The 19,245-nt window shown below is 46.9% G+C and overlaps 2 protein-coding genes across 3 annotated transcripts; one reads left to right on the top strand and one right to left on the bottom strand.

Annotated features, from left to right (window-relative positions):
* Nucleotides 1-4,751: 4,751 nt before the first annotated feature.
* Nucleotides 4,752-10,102, top strand: LOC126506979 (defensin beta 118-like). The gene is made up of 2 exons (XM_050151013.1): nucleotides 4,752-4,821; nucleotides 9,852-10,102. Exons 1-2 carry the CDS (start codon nucleotides 4,764-4,766, stop codon nucleotides 10,100-10,102), a joined length of 309 nt encoding a protein of 102 aa, XP_050006970.1. The 5' UTR covers nucleotides 4,752-4,763.
* Nucleotides 10,103-11,589: 1,487 nt separating this feature from the next.
* Nucleotides 11,590-18,201, bottom strand: LOC126507126 (beta-defensin 19). Of its 2 annotated transcripts, none has more exons than XM_050151310.1 (2): nucleotides 18,069-18,201; nucleotides 11,590-11,825 (listed from the first exon to the last, which is right to left on the bottom strand). In XM_050151310.1, exons 1-2 carry the CDS (start codon nucleotides 18,124-18,126, stop codon nucleotides 11,635-11,637), a joined length of 249 nt encoding a protein of 82 aa, XP_050007267.1. In that variant the 5' UTR covers nucleotides 18,127-18,201; the 3' UTR covers nucleotides 11,590-11,634. The 2 variants fall into 2 exon arrangements, with proteins under 2 accessions (XP_050007267.1, XP_050007266.1); XM_050151309.1 differs by lacking the exon at nucleotides 11,590-11,825 and adding an exon at nucleotides 16,200-16,463 and having other exon boundaries at nucleotides 18,069-18,187.
* Between the last annotated feature and the right edge of the window lie 1,044 nt (nucleotides 18,202-19,245).

The raw sequence follows: 19,245 nt of genomic DNA, 5'->3' as shown, positions 1-19,245 counted from the left end.
AGTACTGCAGATCTGGGGAGCAGGTGAAGAAACCATGCATCAACGGGGACTACTGCTGCACGTCAAGCAAGGTGGAGTCTTTGCCACAGGCCCCCGCCAAAACGGTCAGGCAGACTTTCAAGGGCTATCCCAAAACCATGCCGGTCATGGCCTTTATGGACAACGGTGAAATAGGGTTAAGCTGAAAAGAATTTGGTCCTCTGCAGAGCAGGGGTTGCCAGCTCCAGTCTCTCCCATGGGCCCATTAAATGTGTGACCTCCTCTCTGCTGTCTTCCTTCTCTGCTCTCACGGGGCTGGTGGCAGACCTTGAGGTGCCAATGCACACAACAAATCCGTGCTAAACATTCCAAGAGTTAGATGGAAACAGAAAACTTCGGGCACTCTTTCTCAAACATAAATACCAAATTGTTTCACCCAAAACAAACCATTTCTTCTGGGCCTCCTTGTTTGTGCCCCATATCTGTGGCTCCATGTTCCCCATCCGAATGTCTGCTTTTGAAGGGGTGATGTGGAAGCCACTAAGGACACTCTTGTGTTACCCTTGTTTTCTAGTTTGATGTGAGAAACTCCTTGGTGTTTGGTTGTTGTTACCCACAACTACCAGGACACAAAGGATTCTTTACATAACATGGAAAATAGCTATAATCAGTCCATCCCATGCTTCGCTAGATTGTCTTCCACCCGAGACTTCTGTCTTACGTCCTGCCCGAGTGAAACGGGCCTGGGAGTCCTTCTGCCCACTGTGCTGAAGAAAAACGAGCTGGGAATGTCTCCGTGACAGAACTCTTACCTGGCCTGTGTAAGACTTTCTATTCAGTTGTGCGTGTGTGTGTGTGTGTGTGTGTGTGTGTGTGTGTGTGCATTTGTGAGAGAGAGGGAGACAGACAGACAGACAGACAGAGAACATGCTGGAAGCTAATACAAAATGTCCTTCAGTTTCTTTAATAAACGATGCAGGAAAACTGGAGATAGATACAAGTAAATACAGAATGAGATACAGATGATATAGATAGATGCCTAAGAATGAAATCCGATTGCCTCACCATCCCTCACAAAGACATTACAAAATGACTGCAAGAAAGCATGGTAGAAAGAAACACAGCCCCTAGTCTAAGCCACGATGCTTTAAACTTTACTCAAAATATCAGGAAACAGAAGCGGAAATAGACAGAGGGGATTACATCAAACTAAGAGCCTCTGTACAGTCAAGGCAACAACTGGAAGCCTGAGGTGACAAGCTACAGACTGGGAGAAGGTGTTTGCATCTATGTACCAAATAAGAAGAGATTGATTTTCAGACTATAAAAGACTGAACTCTGTATAGAAATGAATGTGGGTTTTAAACTGGAAAGGGGTCTCAACAGACATTCCTCTAAAGAACACACACACTGGCCAACAGGCATATAAAAAATATGCAGAGAAATGAGAGTTAAACCACTCTGAGCTGTCACTGGCACCTGTTGAAATGACTAATGTCATAAATAAGACAAATATAAGCTCAAAAGAACCCGGGGGCTGGCAAATCTTCACGCTGCAGCTGGGAATCTAAATTAGGGTGGCCCTTACAGAAAACAGCCAGACAGATGTTGGGGAAGGAGCAAAAAGCAAAAACTAAGGCTAAAAATCAAACTATGGAGTGATCCAACAGCCCAACTTCTAAGTATTTATCCAGGGATTTAGAGTCTGTGCACTCCACTAAGAGCCTGGCTTTTAGAAAACCGCTAAAAGCAAACTTGACTTTCCCTCCCGAACTGGACCTGCAATAATACAAGGTGGGCACTTCAGGTGGGAAAAGAGGATGTAGCTGGATATCAAGGACCTCTCCCCAGAAGATGCCTGAGAAGGAACATCCCAAAGCGAGCAATAAGTCAGGAGAGAGCAGCTATAGACTCGAGGGAGACAGGCAGGGCTTGAGGAGGGAGTGAACAACGCTGTGAAATCAGCCACTGCGCCACCCTCAAACTGCAAAAGAGGATGCTGGAAAAACACAACCATGAAGGATTTGAAAGTGACCATAGCCATATAGTGACGGGCTGATCATTCAGGCCACATTTTAGTAAGGTGGGCAGAAGAGGAAGGGAGAGGGCTGGAGCTACCCTTTCAAAATCTGTGCACATAAAAATGGGGGTGGGGGGGATGGTGCCATGGGCCGGCATGTAGTCCCCGCCACAGCTGTGCAGTGGCTGGGGGACTTTCAGAGATGAAATGACCTAACAATTGTCAAGTTCGATCCCATCCAGTGCTAAAACTGTCTCCGTGGAAACACCATCGCTCCTGCTGATGAATTCTCTAAGCAGCTACTGAGGTGTGGCAGAACAGAAGCCAGTGACTTCAGGAGGGACGTGTCCACCCAAATACCATGCCAGGCGCCTGAACGGATCCAGTGAGACGTGAACCAGAACGAAGGACAAAGCCTCGATTTATTCTGGGTTTCACTCTTGTGGGTCTTGATTCCAAAGCCCATGTGGTGGTTGTTGTTTAATTGGGGGCAGGTTGGTAACCAGTAGACTCATACTGGTGGGATGGCTCAATGGGTAAAGGTGCTTCCTGGCCAGGCTAAGAATCTGAGTTTGATCCCTGGATCCCAAATAAAGATGGAAAGAGAGAAAGAGAGAATTGACGCCACAAAGTGGACTCAAACCGTCACACGTACACGGAGACACATGTGCCCACACACCCACCTCTCTGTCTCTGCTTCATGCACACACATGCATACACACAATAATAATAATAATGTAAATTAATAAATTTTTAAGCTATACAAAAAATAAATAGACTGCAGACTGTAGAATTTGGCCCCGTACATATTCTGCAAGTTATACTTAAAGAAATTAGCAGTCTCAGCTCTTCTCACACAGAAGTTGATCTTCAGAGGCCAGATCTTGTCACCCACATGGGTAAGCACGCTGAGCTCTGACCCGGCTGTCATGAGGGAAGCTCCCAGACAAACTGACTGGTTTCTAGACCACAAAGATTCCAAATTCTCCATTTCATGTGGCTCCTCCCATCTGTGGCGTGGCAGGGCCTCCTCCTTCATCACAGCTTTGTTTTTCCCATGATAAATCTGAGTTGGGGTGTTAAACTTACACTAAAGTTCTACAAACCACAGAATTAGGAGTCTCACACTTTGTGGAATGAGTTAGCCCCAAGTCCCACCAAGCTGCACAATTAAATCTGAAGTCTGGGGGCTGGAGAGATGGCTCAGCGGTTAGCAGTTACAGCTCTTCAAACAGACTGCAATTCCCAGAACCTGTGTCAGGTGGTCACCCTGCCTGTAATTCCAGCTCTAGACCTGATGCCCTCTTCTGGCTTCCTTGGGCACTGCACCCTTGTGTACAAACCCAAACACCCACAAATACAGGTAGTAAATAAAAATTAAAACAAAAATCTTTTTTTTAAAATTAAATCTGAGTCTGAGTTTTAACAAGGGTGGTCTTCATGATCCTCTGACTACTCCTTCTGGGAGATCCAGGCCTGAGTGTGCCAGGGTTTTCTGGGGGCTATATTGAATTCAAAAACCATCTTACTCCATAATCTCTGTGGTCATTTTTTCTACCACCACTACTGAGCTGGCCAGATTCGGTTTGTACTTGAGGCATTTGCTTCTGTAGTTCAATCTCAAGCCACCCAAGTTCACAGCTGAATCAATTATAATGTCAACGAACTACCCACTTACCACTCTTCCATTGGCAGGAAGTTCAACACCATCTTCAAAACCAAGAGCAACACGAGCCCAGCCTCCACCTCCACAGCCCTGTGGTAAACACAAAGCCATGGTGGAAGTGGCTGTAGGGCTATGGGACTAGGCTACCTTGAAGGCTAGACCAGTCTTCTGTATCCTAAAGGCATATCTAGATGTCGGGGCCTTTGCAGATAATGCCCACACCCCCAGTGCCCCCAGGGTACCCTTGTCAGCAATAACACCTAAAGTTACTATGAGCGCCTTTGACAAGGAGTATTTTTGGCAGCAGTGGGAAACTTTGTATGGTCCTGTTGGAGTCACAGTATACATTGAATTCCCCACCTCTTATTGCAAGCCCACTCTACTACCAAGTGCCTTTCCCCGACAGAATGTAGGTGAGGTGAGCTCTTCAGTTTCTATGTGAACTCGTGTCCATTATCTCTGGTTTCCGTGAACCTCCACTGAGCGTGTGCTTTGTGTATCAGGGGCTTTGTCCCATCCACAACAACCTCCCAGTCTAATGTAGACAGACACTGAGAAGGAGAGTCTTTTGGGGGGAGGAATGAAGAGGGGTTTGAGATGGGTTTCTCTGTGTCGCTTTGGCTGTCCTAGGACTTTCTCTGTAGACTGGGCTGGCCCCTAACTCAGAGATCTGCCTGCCTCTGCCTCTTAAGTGCTAGAACTAAAGATGTGTGCCACCACACCTGGCTGCAGGAGAGAGCTCTTGAGAGCAGACTTAGACTAGAGTGAGGGCCACTGTGGGCTAGGGGTGGGCCACCAAGAGGGCTGGAGATGCTGAGGATAGTCCTAGTGTGAGTTCTCCCTCTCCTGACTCCCGAACAGCTCAAGGCCTGGGACTTATGGGATTTGCACATGCTCTCAGGGCCTGTTACAGATGCTCAGTCCACGTACCAGCCAAGGGGCTGATGTTTTGCTTGGATACGCTTTTACATCTCTCTCTGGCTCAGTGCTCATCCCTCTGCCCCCACTCCAGAGAACCCAATAAAAGTGTTGGTCAGATTCACACTGTACCCAGTGTTCTGGGTGCCTGCATCTCCCACCTACTACTTCCCAAGAACCATGAGACTTCTGCTGTTGGCTCTTCCTGTCCTTGCTCTTCTACCCCAAGTGATCCCAGGTAACATAAGCCAGGGAAGCGACCAAAGTGATGGTCTAATGGGCCCTGGTCTCTGGGGGACAGTGTGTGGCTGCTCTCCCTAACACAGCCAGCACCACACTCCTCGCTGAAACGGTGTCTGGCAAGGGTGGGATGGAGGTTGGTCAGACAATCCTCAGGGCAGCCTCCACAGCCAGAGTTCCTCCACGCATCATGTGCCCACCTAAAGAACAAGGTTAGACTTCCATCCTCCTCTGTTCTCTTCCTGGCCTGTGGAACTCTAGAAAACACCTTCCCAAATCCACAGCCTTATGGCACCTTGGTCTTCTGAAAGTCTTGCTATCGCTTTCCCAGGAGACTCTTTGTCTTCTCATGTTCTTCAAAACGTCTGCAGAGCTGTTACACGGATGGCAGAGTTGGCCTTCTTCTCCCTTGTACCCTGAAAGTCGAGAGCGTGATAACCACTGTTTTTAAAAGGTTACCCAAAGGCATGGCTGGAACCCTGATTCTATTACTCTGGAAAACCCACCCTCTGCTACTGCACAGATCACCCAAGGCAGATTTCAGGACATGGGAAACTCGTTAAAGTGACCACATGTTTGTTTCAAAAAACTAAATATACTGTCCCCATGATATACAACGTTCTTGTTTCATTTCATGTTTTGTGGCTACCTAGAATTCTGCCTCATTCTTTACAAATTTAAAAAAAAAATCTATTGTAATAAAAACCATGGCTGGGCATAGCAGTGCTCGCCTTTACTCCCAGCATTTGGGAGGCAGAGTCAGAGGCAGGTGGATCTCTGTGAGTTCCAGACCAGCCTGGTCTACATCACAGTGAGTTCCATTACAGCCAAAGCTACAGAGTGAGACCTATATCTAAAAACCAACCAATCAATCAAACAAACAAAACAACAAACAAACAAAACCTAAAAATCAAAAAACTCTAAACTTAAATGAAGTCATTTAGAACTTCTTTAGCCCCCCATGAGAAGGAGTGTATGGTGTACTTCCTTGTGTGGGTATATATAAGGATTTACCTAAGATAGGTTCCTAAAAGAGAACCGGTCATGTTGAAGGTAGGTTGACTTTTTCTTTCACTTCACGAATTCTCACTTCCTTACCTGTCAGGACCCACCAGTAGGAGCCGCTGGCTTTCGGAGCCTTGAGTTACTTTCAGCTGCAGCAGAGAACAGAATCAGGGAGAATTCTTTGGGATCTCTAGGAGACTCAGCTGTGTCTGCCCTGCATTCTGATGGGGATAAGGAGAGGAGGGAAGGGGCGTGGAAGAGTCTGGGAAAGCAGCCCATGGCCCCAGAAACTCGGGGCACGCAATAAGAGAAGGAACTTTGTACGACACACTTTGGGATGTCTCTAGCTAGACCCTTGAAGGCAAGAGTTGGGACGAGGAAGGAGTATAAAGTCTTCTTTGTCCTGGACACCCCCCTACTTCCGAAATGAAAAAAAAAAATCAGTCACTGGTGACAGGAGGACCTCCTGAGCCTCTCAAGGACAGGGCGTGAGACCCACCATCAGGACCCATCATCACAATCGCCACCGCACTTGGTGTTATTTCTACCGGTCTGATGGATAAAAGTGTCTCACACTGATTTTTCAACCTGTGTGTATTCCCCAAGGATCAACCCCTGCTAACGGCTTCCTCTCAAGACCTTCAGTCCCCTTGTGATTTCAGCCTTATTACTTCCCCACCTAACTGACTTTGCAATCACCACAGCTTCCTTGCTGATTTTTTGGAAAACTTCAAGGTCAGCCTGCCTCTGGGTCTTTGTATTTGGGGTTCCCTTGCCTTACATGCTCTTCCCCTAGTTACACTCCCTCTCTCACATCCTCTCAAGAGAAGTCTCCCCACTTCCCTGCTAATCACTTATATCCCGCCCCCACAATCTGCTCACCTTCTTTCCACAATGTGTATCTACAGCTAATTATTAAACACGAAGTCTTTTTAACATTCTTCTCCTATTATCATATTTAAGGTCCACAAAACATCCGAACTCCCCACGAGAAGGGCATGTCTGATCTGTTTTGTCTTCAGGAGCTGCCAGCTCTTGCATCTTGAGCAGTGTGCCTGGCACACAGCAGGCACTCAGCAAACAACGGTTCAGTGTTTTACTAGATGTGCAAAGTCAACAAAAGCAGCTTCTCCTCCCTCTAGTAGCCGGCTGCTTAACATGCGTGCCTGGTGCAGGTGCAGGCAGGCGTTCTTTACATATTTGTGATTAAATGCCCTAGGTGTCCCTAGCCACTGGATGTATCGTCTGCAATCGGACGCCTCTCAGTACGTGGACTTTGCCCAGTATAAGTCCTCGACAAGAGAGAAAACCACTCAACTCTGGTCTTACAAGTTCAACCACACAGTGTCTCATGCACAGTGCCTGGGATTTTGTAAAAGGTGCCTCCTGATTCTCACCCAAAGGATCCTGTCATTCTCTAACGGTTTAACTCTTTCCCCACACTTCGACCTTTAGTATCAGATGTGGTGGACAATCTGTTTTATTTTCCCCGAAGACTGGGCTAGCTCTCCCGTCTCTTCACAGCGTGTGGAATAGTTTACACTGTCTCCCTCCCTTCCGGGGACTCCTTACTGCGTGCATCTAAGTGTGCTATTCCGTCTGCTTGGGCTATTTACTCTTTTGGCAATGGTGTGTGTGTCAAATACCCTGCCTTTATCGTGAGTCAGGGTCAAGAGGGGCAAATTTTTGTTTCACTTTAAAGAAAAAAATATAATCTTGGCTGCCAGTGGCCATTATTTTTTAATCATAAATTTGAGGTGAAACACTTGAGCCTCCCAAAACTCCCACTAGAATGGGAACAGAATTCCATTAAACGTGTGGATTATGTTGGGAAGTAATGAGTCCTTGTAACCATTATGTCATTCCATGGGAGAGGGAGGGAGCACGTCTTCATGGTTAGAGTTTTAACAGAAACCCCAGAGAAGTCGTGTGCAATCTTAATTTAAAAGAAAATGCCTCAGAGCCAGGGCTTGGTGTGTACACTTTTAATCCCAGAACTCAGGAGACAGAGGAGGTGGGGGGGGGGGATCTCTGAGAATTCGAGGCCAGTCTCGTTACACAGTGAGTTCCAAGCCAGCCAAGGCTACATATTGAAATTGTGTTGACCACTACCACCAAAATAAATAAATGAATAATAAAAGATAAAGCTATGAAGAGCACCTGCTTCTGTTCGTGCAGAGAAACACTGTTATTTCTTGCAAATTCTTACAAATCAAATTTGTCTGATTTAACTGTTATTAATTACAATTGTCTATTTGTTTTTAAGATATTAGAGCCATGGCTGCTCTGCTGTGTAATAATTTTATCTCTATTTCTAATTCTTACCCACTTTTTTCCTTTCCTCTAAATAGCGCACAGTCCGCTGCTGTTGTTTGGACAATAGAGATAATAGAGCTTGTTTCGTTTTCCACTTCTCGACAGAAAGGGAAGTTTCTCCATCAGATAACACTAAGCTCTGGGATTTGACGTACAAACATCACCAAACTGAGGAAAATGCAGCTGGTTGTGGTTCACGCCTTTAATCCCAGCATTTGGGAAGCAGAGGCAAATGGGATCTCTGTGAGTTTGAGCCCAGTCTGGTCTACTTAGCAAGTTCTAGGCCAGTCAGAACTGCATAGTGAGGGCCTGTCTCAAAAAAAAAAAAAAAAAAAAAAAAAAAAAAAAAAATTAAGAAAAATCTACCTTGTTTTTCCTGCATCTAGATAATTAAGTGACGACCTCCTTCGTTCTACAAAAGTTGTTTCTTTAGTAGATTTCCTAACATTAACATTATTTGCATCTGGGGTTGAATCCTACCTAGTTGATGGTGTTATATTAATTTATTTCATTTAAAAAATTTTAAATCTGTATTAAGAAAGTAGGTCTACACCTTTCTCATTTTAGAACAAAGACGACACAAGCTCATAAAATAAAGCCACGTAGCTTTCTTTTTATATGCGGGTTTGTTTTCTAGTTTCTGGAATATTTTATACAAAGTAGCATGGGAGCCTTCTATGAGGATTTTTATTCCTAATTTTATTACATTTGGCCAGAAAACAGAATTGGGGTGCTGAGTCCTTGGAACTTTTCAAAGTTTGTTTCCAATGCCCTAAGACCTTGCTACAGGCATGGCCAATGGATTAGAAATATTGACACCCTCTAGGGTTTTGTTAGACAAAGAACACATGTGCTCTGCCCCACCTACTGGGTCAGAACCTGCTTTTCAGCAACTACTCTGCCTGCTTGTGGGGTTTGGGCTCGCTTGAGCGCGCATCTCGGAGTTTTAGAGCCCCAGCCTGAGGGTCCCAGGGAGCAAAGCCTCTTGACTAGTCTAATTCTTGCTAGTCAAATCCTTGCGCCGGTCCAAGCTTCCAGTGAATGCTCCGTTTGTCAGTCCCGGTGTAGCTGTGCAGGGATGCTTTGCATCATCTCTAAAAACGCAAACGTTTGCTATGTGCACGTGAGCGTGGTTTCGCAGTGTCTTAATGTGTTCGGAGAAATTAGGCTAGTGCAAATAACTCAATCGTAGTCATGAGGTGAAATTTTTAATGTAATTGGTCATATGTATTTATTTACTTATTTTTACTGGGGGGCGGAGAAGAGCACATGTGTATGTGCCACGGTGTATTCATGGAGCTCAGAGGGAAAAAAAAAAAAAAAACTGTGGGAACCAGTCAGTCCTCTAGGATGGGGTCTGAGGGCCAAACTCAGGGCCACCAGGCTTAGCAGCAAGGGCTGTGACGTCATCTCAGCAACCCCAGGTGAGTTTCTTGATATGGGTAGCTTGACACAGGTCTGGGGAGCTTTGTAATGGCTATCCCCATGGCCTTGTAATCAGCAAGTTTCCTTTCATTGTTGAGTGATAATCGCACTCCGAGGAAAGCTAAACAGGGGCCGGAAACACAGCTCTGCTGAGTTGCGAGTTGCGGGGGGGGGAGGAGCCTAGCCCTGCAGTCCTGCCACAGCCCCATTTGTGGAATGCCAGATCTATAGCCACGAAGCAACAAGAACTTCCAATGACCGGTCTCTCCTTTGATTTTTTAGCCTATAGTGGTGAGAAAAATTGCTTGAACGGATGGGGGAGCTGCAGGACAAAATGCAAAGATGGGGAAATGTTTCGGGACGAGTGTAAACATCACAGAGTCTGCTGCGTTCCAGACACTAGGAAGCGCAAGCAAAAGGTCTCCGTCACTGTCGGTTGGACCACCGGGACCACTGAGGCAACCTCTGCGGCCTATGCAATGGACTTCGATTTTAACTCGGAATTCAAAATACATACAGGGAAAAATTCATAATACTTGGATGTGAGAGACTAGAGGGGGGACAAAACAAAAAAAAAAACAACCCGGAGAGGTGGCTGGAGAGCTCTATCTCTGGAGTCTATAAAACATTGGAGCATCCATGAGCTACCACCCCCTCCTGATTGTGTAATTCTAAAAAAATTAAATAAATAAAAATAAAAAAAAATCCACTGTGTAAAGCATTCAAGTGTTTCCACCGGTAAACAGAGCCTGCTGGGATGAAATTGCAAAGCACAATGCCAGCAGGGATTACTTGCTTTCAGAGGTGAGAGGTTTTAACCCTCTGAAAAGTAATCCCAGAGGACTGCAAGGACCAGCTAAGAGAAAATGAAGCTCCCTAGATAACGGGGTGGGGGGGGTTGGGGGGGAGGCTCTAAACTCAGGAGTAAACAAAGGTAAAAGGGCTATCACAAAGAGCAAGCAAGCTTAGCCTTCCTAGGAAGGCAGCAATGGCAGAAGGGCTACCTAGAGGCACACTTCTGGAACTTTCAAAGAGGCAGTCTAATAGAGGTTGGATCATAGCCAGCTCCCGAAAAGAAGCTATACCAAAGCCAACTGCATATTGGTGTAGGCCACAGTCAGGGAAGTAGAGAAAGATACGGCCTTGGGTGGCTGCTCTCCTATTGACGGTAATTAGAATTAAAGAAAGAGCAACAAGATAATCAGTGGAAAGTAAGACATAAAAAGTAAGTATTATGGCCTGCGAGGTGGTTCAGTGGGTAAAGGGACTTTCACTGCAAGCCTGATGACCCGAGTTCAATCCCTGGGACCCACATGAAGGTGGAAGGAAAGAACCAATTATGCAGACAGTTATACAGAGTTGTCGTCCACCCACTACATGAGTATGACGGGACACCCTTACAAGGACACACATCATGTTCACACACAATAAGAATGAGTTGTTTAGAAATACAGTTTTTTTTTAAAGCCCTCTAGAAATTTAGGAATTAAAAGACCTTAACAATCATGGAAAAGGGCATGTATTGTTCAAATTCCTTCTATAGTAACCACCAAACCCATCCCAGCCTCACAACCTGAGGCCACGACCAGACAGCTTACTCCAAATCCAACAGCTCTGCTTAGACGTTCTTCCAGGCTTAACTGACTGTGTCTGCAAGACTACACACCTAGCCCATCCCGCCTGTGAGGTTTTTTGTTTTTTTTTTTTTGGTTTTTCAAGACAGGGTTTCTCTGTGGCTTTGGAGCCTGTCCTTGAACTAGCTCTTGTAGACCAGGCTGGTCTCGAACTCACAGAGATCTGCCTGCCTCTGCCTCCCCGAGTGCTGGGATTAAAGATGTGCACCACCACCGCCCGGCTCAGGCTCCTCTCTGAAAGTCATTCAGGGACCCGGACCCCTCTCCCACAAGGTTGCTTCCAGGACTGGACAGACTTCTGCCCACACCAAACCCAATCTCTCTCTAGTAGAGGAAAGACAGGCAAGCAACGGCAAGTGCTTGAACTTTAATAAGGAGGGGGAGAGCAGAGAGGGAGTCCCTGGAAGCTTGTGTGTGGCGTTCACCAGCATTCAGGGTATTTTTGGCCAGTGTTTCTCATAGGACCAGTTGGTGTCATCTACACCGGCAAGGCTGATCCGCACGTAGGGCTGGAGGCAGCATGTCTGGTAAGTTCGGCAGTAGAAGTAGGGCTGTTCGTCCTTCTTGCAGGTAGACCTACAGAAGCCTCTGTTACCCATGCATTGAAGGACAGGATTTTTGCCTGGCCAACAAACAAAAAAAAAAAATGATGATAATTAATTTCTGCTCACCTGTGACAAACGGGGCATCAGGAGCACAGAAAAGACCTAAAAGGTGACAGCGAGCGTCACAGTCAAAAGAGACAGCATCAGTGTCCTTTCCTCCGCTTGTCCTGCTACACTCAGGTCGAGGCTCTGGACATTAGAGTGAGGAAGACAGTGCAGAAAGAGATAGGGGCAAGGGGGACAGAACAGAACAGAGGACCCAGGAGAAAACCCACACAGCTAGGCACACCCAGCTTTGGCAAAGAGGCCCCAAACATTCACTGGGAGGAGGAGGCTTGTTCAGTAACTGGTGCTGGTGGCCCTGAGTGTGGAGCTGCACCGATGGAGATTACATCTGAATCCCTCAGTCTGCACCCAAGTCCTTTCCAAGCAGAACAGGGACCTCGATTTAAAGCCAGAGACCCTTAGAAGTGTTAGGAGAAAACGCCTGAGGATATAGACCCAGGAATTCCCTCAGTAGGACCCAAATAGCTCAGGAAATAACCCCAAGAATTGACAAATGGGGTTAAATTAAAAGTCTCTTGTACAACAAAATAAACTGTCAGCAGAGCAGACAACAGAACGGGAGGACCATCTTCGTCAGCTAAACCGTGAATGGAGGAATACTATCTAGAATATATACAGTGGGAAAAACCGCTTCTTGGGAGATGGCTCAGTGGTCAAGAGCACTGGTTGCTCTTCTAGGGGACCCAGGCTTGATTTCCAGCACCCACATGAGGGTTCACAACTGTCTGTAACTCCAGTTCCAGGGGGTCCGACACCCTCTTCTGGCCTCCATGGGCACTGGGCATGTATGTGCTGCACAGATATACATGTGGGCAAAACACCCACAAACCTAAAATAAATCTTAAAATAAAAAAAACCTTCAGGCACCAAAAAGCAAAACTGTCAATCAATAAATAGGCCAATGAACTTTTGAAAACTGACAGTTATCAAAAGAAGAAACATAAATGGCTGAGTCTTTTTGAAAGCATTGGATATCCACAGCCATCAAGGAAATGTGGGAAAAGGGACCCTCGCCCGCTGCTGGTAAGAATGAAATGGGTACAGCCACTGTGGAAACCAGCTGGAGGTTTCTCGAACAGCTAAAAATAGAGCTGTCACGTGACCCAGATATATACCTGGCATATACCCAAAGGGTCATGCAGCACCTTCCAGGGCTACCAGGCCACTCAGTGCCCCTGAAGAACACACAGAAGAGAGAATGCCCCTCCCAGCTAGGCTGGCACCAAAGGACACAGACTTTAGAACTGGAACCTCCAAGCATGCTGTGGCAGTGAGAAGCCACCCCCTGCTCCTGCCTCCATGTCAGGGCATAGCCCAGATCTTATCCTACACAAAATAACCAGGTCTCGATTAAAACTCACTCATCAGAACCAGGATGATCTCATGTCAAATTAGGAAAAAAAAAAAAAAGATAACCAGCCAAACCTGTGATCCCTCCATGTTCAGAGCACCAATGGTTTGTTCCTGTCCATCCTGAACTGCACCCTGCAGAAGCACGTAGCAGTCTCTTTAGTGTGTATATGTCTGTGTGTGTATGAGTGTTTATGTACGTGTAGGTGCATATATGGAAGTCAGACGTCCGCCTCGGGTGTTGTCCTCAGACGCTGTCTACCTTGTGTTTTGGGACAGGGTCTCTCAGCGGAACCTGACCTGGGTGGTTTTGGCTGGAATCCTCCTGTTTCTGGCCTCCTGACGCTGAGACAACAGACTCAGTCCGGCGTGTTCAGCTTTGTGTGCTCCGGGGATCCAAACTCGAGCTTGCACAGCAAGCACTTTGTACACTGAGCCACCTCTCTAACCCGCAAACTGGGGTTATTACAACGCTCTGGTTAAAATATGAGCTCAGAAACTGGAGAGACAGCCCAGTGGTTAGAGCACTTGCTGCTCCTGCAAGGGACCCAGGTTCAAACCCACAATGCTGCCTTACAATCATCTGTTACTTCCAGGGGATCCAATGCCCTCTTCTGATTTCTGAGGATACCTGTCATGTTTGTGGTGCACAGACACGCAAAATAAAATTTAAAAATCTAAAAATAATTTAGCAAAAAAATGTGGACACTGATAGAGGAAGACACCTGACATGTCAACCTCTGGGTGAGTTCACACACATGCACACATGTGCATTCACCATGTGCTCACACACAAATGCACACTCACACACATACACACATGTGCATTCACCACATGCACACACACACAAATGCACACTCACACTTGCACACATCTGAATTCACCACATGCACACACAAATACACTCATGCATCCACATATGTGCACTCACCATGTGTACACACACAAATGTGCACTTACACAATGCACACATCTGAATTCGCCATGTGCACCACACAAAAACACACACATGTACACATGTGCATTCACCATGTGCACACACACAAATTTACATTTCACACAAATGCAGACTCACACACATGCATACATGTGCATTCATCACGCATACACACACAAATGTGCACTCACACACATGTGCACCACACAGAAACACACACACGTACATTCACCACGTGCACATGCACAAATGCACACTTACACAAGCACACTTCTGCATTCACTATGTGCACACAAACACACAAAAACACAAATTCACACATATGCACTCACCATATATACACACACAAATGGACACTCACACATGCACATATATGCATTTGCCATATGCATACACACACACACACACACACACACAAAGATCAGATCAAAATCTTGGAAAAGAATACAAATAAAAGCCCTTATACCATATGTCTGGATACTTAAAAGTGATGAATCAAGTCAGCAAGAGATATATGTAAGTAAATCTATTCTATGTTCTTTAGTGAAACAACCTCTGGGATGACCCATTGAGATTCATAATTCTTGGGCTCCTCAGAGTTTTTGTAGAAACATGGCAGCCTTGGGGCAGCTGCCCACCCTCAACCCAGCGTTCCTCCCCCACATCCTCAGATCTGCATCCCCAAGAAGTAGCTCATGAGAACTTGTGGCCCAAGCTTGGCCATGGCCCCTGAAACAGAATGTAGCTGGCATTTCTCCCCGTGCCTAGCGCCACTTCCCAGAAGGTCCTGTGGATGCACCTAGGGAACAGACCTCACAGCTTCAGGAAGTAGCCTCAGAGTCTTTGGACAGACTGCACCAGGCTCCACTGATCAAAGTGCAAGCCTGAAAGCAGGGTGGGCATCACTGGCCCCATATCTCATCCCCCAGTGGGGAGGAGCTTACAGGAAGCCTAAAGGAAAGGCAGGATGGGGGAGGGGCTATGTTCCTAGAACATTATCGTCCCGTATCAAAGAACTCCTATTGGTCTCAATGGCGGGTGTCATGCTTCAAACCCGCCCCCCATCCTTGACCTCATCAACAGCATAGCTCAGGGGTGACAATTGTGTAAATGAGGCCCCAAGACCAGGATTTGAAGACATCCAGTCCCACAGATTCCCCACCAGGATCTTTAAATTCCCCATTTCTAGTCTCACCCGTGTTAATCCATCCAAATGGTGTAGACTTCTGTCCCTTGCCACCCCCTGCCAGAGCCAAGGAAGACCAACAGTGCCTACTCTGCAAGGGCCTGCAGAAACTGACAAGACTGGCCACAGATGTGTTTACCGAGCCCTTGGACCCTGCCTATTTAATTCTATTTTTCTTTTTCTTTTGTTTTGTTTTGAGACAGGGTTTCTCTGTAGCTTTGGAGCCTGTCCTGGAACTCTCTTTGTAGACCAGGCTGGCCTCGAACTCACAGAGATCCCCCTGCCTCTGCCTCCCGAGTGCTGGGATTAAAGGCTCATGCCGCCACCACCTTGTTTATTATAATCCTAAACTAAATGATGTTGTTGTTCGACTTTCCCAAAAACAAGATGCTGGAGCTCTGACAGGGTTGGAAACAGGATCTGTTAGTGGTAAGGGGCAGAGCCAAGATGAATGAGTGAGAGAATGCTAAGAATGGACACGCTCACCCTGAGTGGACAAGCTGCAGGTGCTGTCTGTATTTGGAATGTGAGTTCTTGAGCATTACAGGGTCTTTCGGGGGAAATCCAAAGATTTAGGTTCCACTCAGCCACGTTTGACCTATTCCCTCCCAAGATGAACCAGTACTCTAGGCATCTAAGGCCCCTTTAAGTCTGTGGTTCCACCCACCCCGTGCTCCCTCAGTTTATATGTGTCTCTGTAGCCGCTCCTGGGGCTGGTAGGTGACACCATCTTCAACACTGTGCTTCTCACCCCATTACCAAGGTCTAGTCCTGATGGTTTCTCTCCACTGCCTCTGAACTCTGTCCTTCCATCTCCCCACCCCAATCCATTATGACTGACAGACACCAAAGTCAATTCTGTGAGTTTTAATGTGGTGTAGAGACTAAAGGATGAGAAGCAACATCCTTTCTACCAATAGTAGGAGCGTCTCTTCTTTCTATGGAGTTTTGAGGACGTCGTAGGAGTGGTCCAGCCAAGGACTCCATCAATGACCATGGTAGGGAGGGTTAGGTAACGCAAAGGGACGCAGCAGCGCTTGCGATTTTGGCAGCGTATGACACTGTCTTCCCCGTCCTTGCACATCACCCGGCAGTGTCCGTCCTTCCAGCATTCATCTTTGGGGCACAGGAACAATTGTTAGGCATGTGTTAGTATTGCTCGAATGACAGACAAGAAGCAGCTGATGACAGGGGAGCAGGGGAGAAATAGAGACGCACAGGTCCAGGAAAGGCGAGCGGGCCTTGAGAGGAAGAGAAAGCTTTCTGGAAAATTCTTTTTTATTTTTGAAACAGGCTCTCAGCTCCTGGCCTGAAACTTGCTCTTGTAGACCAGGCTGGCCTCAAACACAGAGATTCACCTGCCTTTGCCTCTAATGCTTGATGGGGGGAGAGTCTTTTGTTTTGTGTTAATTTCATTGGTTAAATAAAGAGACTGCCTTGGCCCTTTAATAGGACAGAAAATTAGGTAGGCAGAGTAGACCGAACAGAATGCTGGGAGAAAGAAGCCGAGTCAGGCAGTCGCCATGATTCTCCCACTCCAGACAGATGCAGGTTAAGATCTTTCCTGGTAAGCCAGCTCGTGGTGCTACACAGAATATCAAAAATGGGTTAGATCAATATGTAAGAGCTAGCCAATAAGAGGTTAAAACTAATGGGCCAAGCAGCGTTTAAAAGAATACAATTTGTGTGTTATTATTTCAGGTATAAAGCTAGCTGTGCGGGCGGCCGGGTGCCAAGAACGTAGCCCGCCGCTAATATTACAACAAATGCTTGGATTAAAGGGGTGCTCCACCACATCCAGCCAAGGGAAAGCTTTCTTCAAAGTTTCTCCCCATCGATCATCCTGCCCCGCCCCCCCCCAACTTCCTAGTCCTTCCTCCAGAATCAGTGTGTGTGAATGAGGGTTCCACCTAGAGGAACCTGGGAATGATGGGAAAGGGACAATGTCCATCTATGTGCTAGTGGACAGAGGAGACTCAGTTACATCACAACAGAGTCAGCTCCTTAACAGCTGGTGACAGAAGTCAGCAAACCTCAGATCTGACCTCAGCCCAGGGTCCAGTCCCCTTGAGTCATACTCATCTACTTAAAACTCAAGCCCCAGCCAGCTTCCTGCCTTGCCCAGCTCAGTGCTCCCTGAGGCCTCACTCCAAGCCAAACACAAATCTAATCAAGTCACCAGCCAGCTCCCTGCCACCAAGCTACACCCAAGCAGCCAGCACACCAGACAACTACCCCACCCTCAGCCCAAGTCCAGTCCAAGGCCAGCAGCAGCTCCACTGAAGCCAAGCCTCCCCTCTCCATCTTATTCCAGGGCACCTAGAAATCCAGATCCTCACCTCCAGCCCATGCTGACACTCTCTGTCACCCTAGTCCCTGAGTGTTCCCACAGGAGGAATTACCCCTAACCAAGTCTCCAACCTGAACCCAATCCTTCACCCCTTATCCATCTCCTAAGTTCCCACCAGAATTCTACTCTTGCCCTCAAGGTACCAGACCCCGGCAAACATCTCTTATGCAGCTACTTAGTAAAGCAGAATTAGAGAGAGAGAGAGAGAGAGAGAGAGAGAGAGAGAGAGAGAGAGAGCGCAACATGCACAAGCACTTGGGTTACCCTTTGAAGCTATGTGAAACAGGAAAAGACTTAAACGTTGACCCTGTGAGAGTGAAGAGAGAGAAACCCAGAGACAGGACCCCAGACCCTTAAAGAACCCACGTTACCTGACATCACCAGTTCCGTTGCCACAAATATGGCAAGAAGCAGGAGCAACAGCTTCATGGTGGCAGTACCCGGGTGAAGGAGGCAGCTGAGCTGCAGGACAGGAACAGCGTTCCCTGGGGCAAGGATGAACCTCCTTTTATCAAGGGCCGTGGGCAGTGTTGAGAACAGGAGGGATTTGTCCAAGGTCAGCCAGACCAAAGACAGTGTGTAGCAGACGCCTCAGCATAAGAAGAGAGTGTGGGAAAGTGACTGGCACCTATGCCAGACATGACTTCTCTTCTAGGAAGGACGAGAGTGAAGTAAGTTGTTTGGACTTTTGAGACCCACAATTTGTTCATTAATTAACAGATGAACGTGTGTCAAGAAACATTTAAGTTTTAAGAGTTCTTCAGTAGCTGGCCGGGGGTGGCGCACACCTTTAATCCCAGCATTCTGGAGGCAGAGGCAGGTGGAGCTCCGTAAGTTCGAGGCCAGTCTGGTCAACAAAGTTAGTTCTAGGACAGCCAGAGCTACACAGAGAAACCCTGTCTCAAAATACAAAAAAGAAAAAAAAAAGAGTTCTTTATTCTTAGCTTTCTTCTCTTCTCTTCCCTCCACCACAGATTTTTGTCTCATGAAATCTTAAACCTTCCCATATGTTCTATATCAAGGCCTCAGCCTGCATCTCCCTCTGCAGGACTCCAAGCTTCCCCTAATGGCTGCTGTCACTTCCTGTCATTGTGGGTGTCTCTCACAGGTGCTAGGCCTTCCAGACATGGCTGCTCTGAAATGGAATCCATTCTCTTGTCTTGTGGGATTTTCATATTTATTGTACATGTTTCATCTTCGATTCTCTCATGGAACTGCCAGGAACTTGGCTTGAACTGTGCCCTTCAAAAGGTCATGGGCTAGAAATTTCTCAGCATGGGGAGATGGTAGAGCCTGTAACAGGTGGGGCCTCAGTGGGTAAAGTATTTGTTGCAAAAACGTGAAGACTTGAGTTCAGATCTCCAACACTCATATAAAAGCCAGACTCAGTAGCACACATCTGTAATCCTAGAGCTGGGGAAGCCATGGTGCAGTGACCCTAGGGCTGGCTGGCCAGCCAGTCTAGGCAAATCAATGACTCCAGGTTCAGTAAGAGACTAAAAAAAAAAATAAGGTGGAGAACAATTGAGAAAGACCCCTGTCATTGAC

Source organism: Alexandromys fortis, unplaced genomic scaffold, assembly GCF_014885135.2.
Source record: "Alexandromys fortis isolate MF-2015 unplaced genomic scaffold, M_Fortis_MF-2015_v1.1 scaffold_27, whole genome shotgun sequence".
In the NCBI taxonomy this organism is placed as follows: domain Eukaryota; kingdom Metazoa; phylum Chordata; class Mammalia; order Rodentia; family Cricetidae; genus Alexandromys; species Alexandromys fortis.
Note: the sequence above shows the minus strand (reverse complement) of the source record. Positions and strands in the feature narration are given on the sequence as shown.

Excerpts from the sequence above, each read along its gene's own strand:
- LOC126506979 (XM_050151013.1), top strand. The coding sequence starts at position 4,764 with ATGAGACTTCTGCTGTTGGCTCTTCCTGTCCTTGCTCTTCTACCCCAA. Across the intron at positions 4,822-9,851 it reads TCTACCCCAAGTGATCCCAG|CCTATAGTGGTGAGAAAAAT; the intron begins GTAACATAAGCC and ends TTGATTTTTTAG.
- LOC126507126 (XM_050151309.1), bottom strand. The coding sequence starts at position 18,126 with ATGAAGCTGTTGCTCCTGCTTCTTGCCATATTTGTGGCAACGGAACTG. Across the intron at positions 16,464-18,068 it reads AACGGAACTGGTGATGTCAG|ATGAATGCTGGAAGGACGGA; the intron begins GTAACGTGGGTT and ends TGTGCCCCAAAG.